The 11,316-nt window shown below is 33.4% G+C and overlaps 1 protein-coding gene across 1 annotated transcript; it reads left to right on the plus strand.

The window, feature by feature from the left end:
• Window positions 1–3,631: 3,631 nt before the first annotated feature.
• Window positions 3,632–9,528, plus strand: LOC133818561 (uncharacterized). The gene is made up of 7 exons (XM_062251496.1): window positions 3,632–4,026; window positions 4,346–4,471; window positions 4,871–5,071; window positions 6,182–6,278; window positions 8,309–8,412; window positions 8,714–8,765; window positions 8,965–9,528. The coding sequence occupies exons 1-7, from the start codon at window positions 3,803–3,805 to the stop codon at window positions 9,193–9,195; spliced, it is 1,035 nt and encodes a 344-aa protein (XP_062107480.1). The 5' UTR covers window positions 3,632–3,802; the 3' UTR covers window positions 9,196–9,528.
• Window positions 9,529–11,316: the final 1,788 nt, after the last annotated feature.

Genomic DNA, 11,316 nt, shown 5'->3' on the forward strand with positions numbered 1-11,316 from the left:
TGATTTTTACCCGGCTCAGGTGAGCGAGGGGTATTTTGGAAATTAGTGGAAGATGAAATTAGTTTGTACAAAAGTTAAGGAACTAGTGTCTGTCAGCGAATTCATGCCAATTAGTCTGTGCAATGTCTTATATAAGATCATTTCAAAGGTCTTAATAAACAGACTAAAACTTTTTCTACCAGCAATTATAAATAGCACTCAAAGTTCTTTCGTTCTTGACAGACTCATAACAGACAATGTGTCGATAGCATATGAATGCTTAATTAGCCTAAGATGCCAAAAATGTGGAAAAAAGTATTATGCAACAATGAAACTAGACATGAGCAAAGCTTATAAGAGAGTAGAAATGATTTTCATTGAAATAATGCTACTAAAGTTGGGTTTCAAGCAACAATGGGTTTATAAGATAATGAAATGTGTCTTGTCAGTTCGATATTCTTTTCAAATAAATGGACAGGTTTATGGAGAATGGACCCCTAAACGAGGTCTACGACAAGGAGATCCACTCTCACCCTATTTGTTTCTCATCTGTGCATAAGGCTTTTCAGGATTACTACACCATGTAGAAAGCAAAAGAAACATTCTAGGTTTAAAAATAGCAAAGAATGCTCCTCCCATCAGTCATCTTTTCTTCGCGAGCGATAGCCTACTTATTGTACAGGCTTCTGAAAGATCTTTGACAACAATTTAAATAAAATTTTCCATCTATTTAGAATGCTCAGGGTAGGTATGACATAAATTTAAACAATAATATCATAAGGCCACTATTGAACAATTATATTAGAGAATTGAAAAGATATGAATTTAAATTTCCTTTGTTTTTTTGTCACAGATGTTCAACTTCAATAAGTCCCACTTATTCTTCTCCCCAAATACCCCAGAGGAAGTTTGATCACTATATGTTTCCTCCCTTAACATGCAAATGACCAATAACATTGAAACTTATCTAGGCTTACCTATGATGAGAGGAAGAAATAAAAAATTGTTATTCAAAACAATAAAAGACAAGATATGGACACAATTACACTCTTGGCAAACAAAAATCTTCTCTAAAGTGGGAAATGAAATCCTTCTAAAAGTAGTTATCCAAGCAATGCCAACATATTTAATGTCATGTTTTTGAATTCCGGAAGGACTATGCAATGAGATTGAGTGATTATTGGCATGCTATTGGTGGGGATCTTTTCAATCCAAGAGGAAGATTCATTGGTGAGCTTGGCATAATATTTATTTACCAAAAAGGTTGGGAGGCTTAGGTTTTAGAAAGTTTATCCAATATAAACAAGTGTTGTTGGCTAAACAGGTGTGACGTATACTAATGAATTCATCGTCTCTTATTGCGCAAGTGTTGAAAGCCAGATATTTCCAAAGTCACAGTTTTTTGGATTCTAGGGAAGGAAATTACCCATCACTAATATGGAAAAGTATTCTGTGGGGTAGAGACCTACTTATCAAAGGGTTAAGAAGACAAATAGGAAATAGAATTCACACAAAGGCTTTTAATGATCCATGGATACCAAGACCACTATCTTTTTTACCAACTACAAGAGGCACAGTAGTGTCTATGACAGTCTCATAACTCATAGAAGTGCCAGGAATATGGAATAAATGACCAATTCAACAATGCTTTAATTCTTTTGACTCTCATCTTATTTTAACCAACCAATTAACCCCCTTGATCATGCCGACTCGTGGCTTTGACACTACACAAATCATGGATGCTACTCAGTCAAAAGTGGATACAATTTAGCTATGACAGTTGACAAATCCTTGCCATCCTCATCAAGGGAAGTTCTTTCGAAGTGGTGGGGATCTTTTTGGGCAATTGAAATCCCACAAAAAAGACTACATTTTGGGTGGAGAGGTTTTCATGAGATTTTGCCTACACTAAGGGGATTATTCGCCGTAATATATCTCTGTGCAATAATTGCCCTTTGTACGGTTTTGGGGAAGATTCTAATGCACATGACGTTTTCTATATCCTTACTCCCAAGACATATGGAAGCAAATAGATTACCCTTTTCTCCTATGCCAAAAGGAAGATGTTTCTTTCAAGAGTGTATTACTATATGCCTCCCAAATCTTAGAAAAAGAAGCCTTTGCAAAGATGCTAATTGTTGCTTGGATAACATGGTTTGAAAGAAACAAGAAAACCAATGGCCAAAAAAATAGAAGACCACAACAAGTAATGAGTTGGCTATCTTCTTATTGGGATGCAATACAGAATGTACAAATCTAGATAGATCAAACACGTTTAAGAAGAAGCTCTTTCAGCAGAAGGAGGGAAGAAATAAAAACTCATGATTTCACACTACGTATTGATGCATCAATCTCGACCCATACAAATATGATTGGTTTGGGAGCAGCCATATTCGCAACGAATAAGCAAATGAAGGCAACTCTGCCCAAGCCACTATAAGGTTCATAATTAATTTGCTCTCATTACTAAGGCATGGAAGGTCTAACCAAAATGATACCCCTTTGGTTAGATATTTCCAAATCAAATAAAACGTTATCTTAATAAGATGTTTTTTTGTTAAAAAAAAGTTTCTTATAGGAGTTGGTTTTTTTGTGATACATATTCTTTATCGGCTTTTCAAGCGGAGACACTTGCACTTTTGGTAGGATTAAGGTGGGCTCAAGATATTGGTCTACCAGTAAATGCATTCTTCTCTGATTCCCTATCTTTGGTCTCAGCTTTGGGTAACAATACAGTGTACTAAAATGTAGGGGTGCTCATCCGATCCAATCCAATCTAATTTAGCTTCAAAATCCAATCAAATCAAATCCAATCCAATTATAATTGTATCGCAATTGGATTTGATCGGTTTTTTTTAATCAATTTTTTTATCTCTTAACTTGAATTTCAATATTAAAAATTTAACAAATAAAAAAAGTATACAAAACAAATCATACAAAAACTAACGATATTTACTAATAATATTACTACATTAAAACCTTAAAATTACCGCATCAACTCTTTAACACGATGTATTTACATAATAAGATATACTATATCACAACCAATATAAACTTTTATAATTTAATATAATATATATAAATATTTTAATAAATGTTGGATTGGATCGGTTTCTAATTGAATTTTCAGAGTGTCATTCAATAAACGATCCAATCAAATTAACATCAAACTTTTCAATTCTAATACAATCTAATTGTAGTTGGATATCCAATTTTTTGAAATTGGATTGATTCAGGATAATTGAATTGATTTTGATCTTGAGCACCCCTATCAAAATGAACTAGGGTTTTCTTTTATGACATAAGAGCTTTATTGTCTAGTTTTCCATGCACATCTCTTTCTCATTTAAGTCGCAACTTTAATGTTGCTACTCATGAACTGGCTATGCATGCCTTTAGGATAGACGATAAACTTTGTTGGCTGGAGGAGACCCCTCCTCCCATTTGTAATGATGTTGTTATGTAATCTAATATGGTAGATTTTGAAAAAAAAAATGTAATAAATTTGTTTAAGAAAAATGAAGTAGATACTTTTTTTTTTCCTTCAAAATTTCAATAAAGAAAAATAAAGTTTTATTTATACACTAATGTTTTTCAAAAATAATTATTACAGTAGATAGTAAACTACTATTACCTCAACCATTTACGTATTCTCTCTCATCAGTAATCGACACAGCACAGCAGACCCGGAGCCGGCCCACCCACGGTCTCTGAGATCTCTTCCTACTTCTTCGTGGACGTGGACGTGGGCGTGGACGTAGACGTAGACGTAGTCGTATTCCTTCCTAAAACGCCCTCGACACTTTTCTCGCCCCAAACAAAAATGGCGGGGATCCGATTGCAGCCGCCGGAGGATTCTGACATTTCTCACCAGAGCCGAGCAACTCCTCCCGCCGCCGATCTCGTTTCCGATGACGATCGCTCCATTGCCGCCGACTCCTGGTCCATCAAGAGCGAGTACGGTAGCACGCTTGATGACGACCAGCGCCATGCCGACGCCGCCGAAGCCCTTTCAGCCGGAAACTTCCGTGCCGCCTCTGATTACAGGTTAGTTTCATTTTAACTTGCTGTTTGGCTCCGGCGAAAATGTTGTTACGAAGGTGACATGGGAAACAACTAGGATTATTGAATACAAGTTAGGGATATGTCTGTTAGGGTTGCAAACATGGATTGGTTGAGTGTTGGAATTATCTATCACTTTGTTAAAATTTTTATACAGAAATTTAATAATGTATTGAAATAGATTTATACTTGGAACTTTCCTTCATTTATGAATAGGCATCTGATTATATTTTGGTTATTCTAGATGGTTTGAATTGGACATAAGCAACTGGTTTTAGAATATGTCGTTTTATCATTTGTGCAGTTCTGACAAGGATGAACCCGATTCTGAAGCAGAGGCATCAATGTTAGGTCTTCAGAGTTATTGGGATTCCGCATATGCCGATGAGTTGACGAATTTCCGCGAACATGGCCATTCCGGTGAAGTTTGGTACGATATACTTGACAACTGCTTTTGCTACTTCTAAATTCTTTGTTTCATAAAATCAGAGACTTAAAAAAATGTATGTTCCTCATAATTTACTATGTTGCATTATCATCAAATGTCTCATGCTTTGGTATCTACCTGATGAATTGCATTCACTTTTGTATATTACCAATTACAGTTTGTAAGAATCACCATTTTAATTGAAATGAGGGCTAACTGTTTGATTTGTTGAGCTGATATATTAAAGTTGAGAGTGGACTGCCCCCTTCCCCCTGGCCTACGCATTTTGATTTTATTTTTGGAGATCTGTGGGAATCCTTGTTTTTTAAAACCGTTGTTATTTGTCTACAAAATTGTGTTGGAAACTTAGAATACGTCGATCTTTTCCTTTTGTTTCTATAGGTTTGGAACTGATGTCATGGAAGTTGTTGCTTCTTGGACCAAAAGCTTGTGCGTTGATATTTCTAAAAGTCACCGTCCAAATCATGTTGATGATGAAACATCTGATTCTGTCGAATATGGTGATAAATATCTTACTTCGTGGAGTGTCCTAGACATTGGGACTGGAAATGGTTTGCTACTTCAAGAACTAGCCAAACAAGGGTATGCTTTACTAAATGCTGGCTTTTAATAGTTTTTATCTTTTGCCTGAAAACCAAGATAATTATGACTCAGAAAATTAGGAACTATTTGTTTGAAAAATCTCAGCTGTTGGTCTTAAATAAAATTTTGTTTTAATTTGGAGAGTCTTGCTTATGCTGAAAGGCGAATGACTCTGCTAGCTTTTTATGGGGGGACAATTATATGTCAATAGTATAATAACATGTGTTGGTTGAAGTAGTGAAGAGAAAGATGGACATGCTAAATGCAAACAATTGTCAGGAAGCATTTGTTTTATGATTAGGGCTAATATATTCCATGCACAGGGTTTTGTCAATTAGTGCTGCGTCTTTCAATGGCTAAGATAGAAATAGACATTAGGAATTGTAAGAATTGCTATAACAAGAAAGTTCGTTTCCTTAATAACTAACCAAATATGAATGATACATAATCAAAACGAAGATTGTGCATACCTTTGTAGACAATGCATCTTGATCCTAGTTTTTATTTTTATTTTTCTTTTAAATAAAGAAAAAGAAACAAACAAACAAAAGAGCTCTGATAAGTCCATTCACCTTTTAATAACTTTGGTGGTTTTGCTTTAGCGTTAAGTTACAAGTGAAGTGCCAAATGTCCTTGATACTGTAGCTCTTTTAATAGTTATAAATTAATGTTTGAGATGTTGTTGAATGTCAACTTATTTTAAAATGACTGTTTCATCATATTCCTCTTGTAAGCATGATCTTGGTTTTGGGATACTTTTTATTTATTTTTTGCAAATAGCCCATTGTTTAAGAGAGTATTCAGAAGGTGATTGAAGTAATTCAGAATGGTAAAATGATTCGAGCAAGTTATTGAAAGATTATGTATAACTTTTAAAAATAAAGCAGTTCTTTCTTTTCCCTCCCTCTCTTTTGGATGGAATGGAACACTATCACATTGTATTACTATGTGTCGAAAAATACTAGTTTTTCTCCACTCATTTCTTGGTTTTCTGAGTTTATGATTTTAATATTTTCTGAAAAGAATTCTTTTGTGGTTTAAGCTTCCATTTGGTTTCTAAATATTTGTAAGTACCTCATCATAAGTAAAACCGTTTGTATTTTGGTTCAGGTTTTCCGATTTAACAGGAACTGATTATAGTGATGGAGCAATTGACCTTGCTCAAAAACTTGCTCAGCGTGATGGATGTGTTAATATTAACTTCTTGGTATGATCATACTTCTAGAAAATTATGCAATTATAAGCTTTTCTCTTTCCTTGTCCAGATTTATGCTTTTATCCTCTCTTATAGAATGATATTCATATATGTCATGATGTGGTCCAGGTCAAGCACCCCTTTAAAGTGGTATTTCTTCTTTAATGTTTTATTTTTCATGATTTTGTGCAGAAGTTCTAACATTCTTTTTAGTTAGATATTTGTGCATTTCAATTTTTGACTGATGGAAGTAATATGATTTGTTCATTGACAAGTTTTTACAATGAAGTTTATGTATTCTGTGGATCTGCTCTTAGTTTTTATTGGAATTGTAATCATTTTTACTTTTGAATTTCTTAGATGAGTTTTTGAGCATTCATTTTTTTTTTGTTTGGTGAAAAAGTGAACAAGGAAAATGGAAAACTGATATTATATAGACCTTGTTAGATCTGTCAAAGGTCTTATCTTTTGGAGAAGAAGATTATGTAGACTGTAATTTGGTGACTAGAGTGCCAATGGTTCACACTGGCTTCCGTTTCTGTAAAGAAATTGATTACTGATTTAAGTATGATTGATAATAGTTTTTGAGGACTTTTACCATTGCCCAATATGAGTTAAACCGACAACTGTGAGGCTCGGGACATCTTTCACAACAGCTTAGCTACTACGTGCAATCTAGTTTTCAAGCATATGCCAACACATTATGGAGTTTAATTGTTGAAAAGATAAATTTTACCTTCCTCTTCTCTTTGAGTTGGTAACTTCAAATCATTTTACTAGTCCCAGCTGAAAGTTGATTCATCATGAATATAATTGATAATATGTGCATAGTCCAAAACAAAGTCTAGAAATTACAAATGCAACAAGATTTTAGTGAAATTTGTCATTACTTGTAAATTTACGTCATTATGTATATGTAGCTATTGTATCTAAATATGCATTCTTTGTGTGTGTTTATGCATGTGTCTATACCTTCTTTGTTTACATGTGTTTGTTTGAATGGAAGTAGTTATGCATGTTTATGGTTTTTCAGATTTGTTTAAGGAAATGGAGGTAGAAAACTTATATATTGCTTGTTTTTCAAAAATTTTGGTGACAATTTGTTAATTTTCTATATCAAAACTTTGGTTCGCTACACATGTTTGCTAAATTAATAGAGGCAATGACATTCAAAACACTTTATTTAATAATCAATTGTTCTAACTTGTATGAGTTTACATTTTGTAGACGTGATATATTGTGTTGAGATTTTCCCGTTATTATTTTTACCAGGGTATATTGGTAAAATAAAATTATGCGTAGCTTTTATCCTGAATGGGATAATGGGAATGTGATTAAAGAGAGGGTCTCGGGAAATAGAATCTCTTATTCAACTATTCAATAACCGATTTTGTAGCTTCTTGTTCTTCAGTATATTGTAAGTAAACAAATAAATAGCAATATATTCTCTAGAAATTATGTTTAAAGTACTATCTTATCACTGTCATTTAGTAAGAATCGTTTTAGATGCACACTTGGATTGTATTATACAAATGTTCTTGGTAATATTATCCGTAAGTATGTTGCCTTCTGTCAAATCCGGAATTTACAAAAAATAGAATATATTAATTTATCGGAAATAGCATATCAAGTCTCTTTTCAATTTCTTGAAGTTTGAATTAGTGAACACTCAAAATTTTCATTCTTTAGCGTCCTTTTGCTAACTGATGAGTCTAAAAGTATAGATATGTTTGAATACATCTCAAGTAGTTTATTATTATTATTATTTGGCACCAATGTGTCTAGTCAAATAGCTTTCAGTACCAATTGATTATTTGTTGGTTGCTTTTTTATAGTTTGTTCCCTCCCAATTGTTTGAAGCTGTATCAACAGACACGGCAGAAACACTTATGTGCTGACATTTAAGTTTTTGGTGTTTGTATGTTTATGAATTATGATATATGTACCTGAATTACCATATTACGTTTATATTTCTTGTTCTTTTGGTTTATCTACCAAGTATTCCAAGAAATTAATTGTGCCAATGGTTTCATTTGTTTAAGGTTGATGATGTTCTTGACACGAAGCTGGACCGGCAATTTCAACTTGTGATGGATAAAGGAACTTTAGATGCTATTGGACTGCATCCAGATGGGCCTATTAAAAGGTAATGAAAATCATTGTCATCATCCAATGTTGAAACATATATAGAAAATCCTGAGTCGTGCTGCTGCAAGTTGCAATTAATCCCCATCTCAGAAAATCCTGGCATTTGCTCAGGACTTTGAGCATTTCATGACATTTGGCACTATTAAGTCTTTATCATTTTTATTTAAAAAAGAAAAAAGAAAGTCTTCATATAGACAATTATAGACACTTGAGGGGTTTCAGGCCTCTCCATTTTAGACAATTAACATTTTAAATCACAACTGAGGACTAATGGACTTTGTATTGTTTTACATCTACAGGATGATGTATTGGGACTCGGTTTCAAGATTAGTGGCTAAAGGAGGATTAGTGGTAACAAATTTACCTTATCTTAACGGTTGTGACTGAATTTAGACCCTGTTTCTTGTTTGGCTATTAATTTGTAAATGCAGATAGACACCTCAAGAGGATCTTTTTTCCTATTTAAGGAAGCAGGAAATATGTTAATTTTATCCTCATAATGTTTGGACCCAATGTCATTTTTTACTTACACATTGGTGGTGGATTGTAGGTGATCACATCCTGCAACAACACAAAAGATGAATTGGTAGAAGAAGTGGAAAGGTTTAACAAAAGAAGCATCTGTATCACCCAGGAGGTGGAAGAATCCAACAAGGACCAAGAAGCGAGCAGGGTGGTGCCTCCATTTCAGTATTTTAGTCATGTTCGCACCTATCCAACGTTTGAGTTTGGCGGTTCCGTAGGATCACGGGTTGCCACAGTTGCATTTCTCCGTAATTAATGTGAACGTTCTAGCTTTATTGTTGTTATAATTAACTGGTTTGATACATTCCAAAACAATCATGCATGTGAGAAAGATTGGATTTACCGGACTACTCAGATTCTTTGGTAAGCAGCCCTGAAATCTGTTAATTCATTTGAAGGTGCAGGTGACTTCTTCCTACTTTTTTTCCTTTTTCTTTTTACCCTCTTCATTTTACAGTGGGAATTGGGGATTATTTGGTTTCTGATGTACTCGACCCTCCTAAGGGGACTGATTTGCTATTTGCTGTTACACTTTACAATCATTTGTTACTACCATGTGTAAGATATATGTTTATCATTTTGTTTTTAACTTTTAAACGAGTTCTCTTAGGAGCCGTTTGGTACGAGGAGTTTACAATTTTCATATTAGTGGGAAAGTTGAAGAGGGTAATTTGATAGTCTAGAAACTTGCATCATTGTGTTTGGTTGTGCACTGTAATCTTATCTATGATTCTTGGGAATATCACTTTTTTTGTTTGGTTGTGTATAAGAATCTGTTAAGTTTTTATATTTTTATAAAATTAATATAATAATATATTTGATCAAAATAATTTATAAATAATTTTACTCATGAAATATTTTTTAACAAAATTAAAAATACATCTATTAAATACTAGAATCAAGTATAATTTTTAAAATTACAAAAGTACTCTTATTTTATTTTTAATAATATTTTATTTGTTATTTTAAACTAAAGTAGTGATATAAATGTTTTACAAATTAATTTTTTTTAAATAAACAAATATTATTTATCATTTTATAGTTTGATATATATATATATATATTTGTTTTTATATTATAAGCTTCAAAAATAAAATAAGTCATTAACTAAAAAATTATTGATTAAAGATTTTTTTTTTTAAAAAATAATAATAATTTTGAAGTGTTTCACATTTGTGGGTATGTGAAAATCACTTGTCAGATGAGTTTCACTTGAACTTAGAATCATGACAAGTTAAAACTCCCGGAGTACAGATTCCTAGGTTAGAAAAACTTAAACTCAGTACCAAATATGAGTACCAAATATGAGAAAGTGTTTAGATTCTCATTCCCGTGTCCAGATTCTTGCATACCAAACTACCCTTTAATAGGTCTTAAAAGTTGTTTCTTTTAAGGTAAAATCTAATAAAAATGCATAAAACAATGAGTAAATCCGTTCATAAAGCATTGGGTTTATAATAAGACATGCCTACAATATCTAGATCTCATTTTTACTTTCCTTGTATGCTCTAATGGTTACTAAAGAGAGATCGAGGAAGATGAAGTTGAAAAAAAAACCCATAAATTAAGTTAAGGGAGTTATATAAGAAACTTTTGTGTGTAAAATTTGAGATTTACTCACTTGCTGTGTGTCTAATCTGTTGTCGAGAGTTGCTCACTATTGACTTTTGCAAGGAGACCACACTCTCACAAGATTGAGATAATAATCACGAGCATAAGGTAATGATGCCAGGTAGATCGTGGTCCCCAAACCTACTGACATGATACATATTTGACCACACTGCAGGCACATATCTGACCACACCTTGGTCATTAGTGCCACCACTGCTCAAGAAATAAGCCATAGATAGTTGACACGTGTTTTGAAAATACTTTACAACATTTCATGCATAAGGACAATGTGTAAAGTTAACTTGTACAAGGAACCCTATAAAAGAGGCAGCAGACTACTTTATAAAAAGTTTGAACTCAAGCATTCCAAGAGCAATACAAGTTGGGAAATTTTACACTATATGCATCATAATTGTAACGACCCAAATTCACTAATAAGGCTTAAGGGCCTTGATTAGTGTGCCAGGGGGGGGCATGATGAGAATTATGTGTGATGATTATGATTAAGATGCAAGATTATGATTTTAAGCATGTTATATAACTATGTGAATTATATTATGTGATAATTATAATGTGTGAATTGTACCACGTGGGTGCTGTGATACTAGTGTGATGCACGTGCCGAGACGGTCCTAGAAAGCTAGATAGTGGTAACTGGTAATTTGGTAACCTGTGTAACTATTAGTAACTATAGAGAGTAACAAGTTTTATGGGGAAAGTGGTAGAATTGCAAAGCTGGTGAAAAGACAAGTGTACCCTTGAGGCT

This window comes from Humulus lupulus, chromosome 2 (assembly GCF_963169125.1).
Source record: "Humulus lupulus chromosome 2, drHumLupu1.1, whole genome shotgun sequence".
Taxonomy (NCBI): domain Eukaryota; kingdom Viridiplantae; phylum Streptophyta; class Magnoliopsida; order Rosales; family Cannabaceae; genus Humulus; species Humulus lupulus.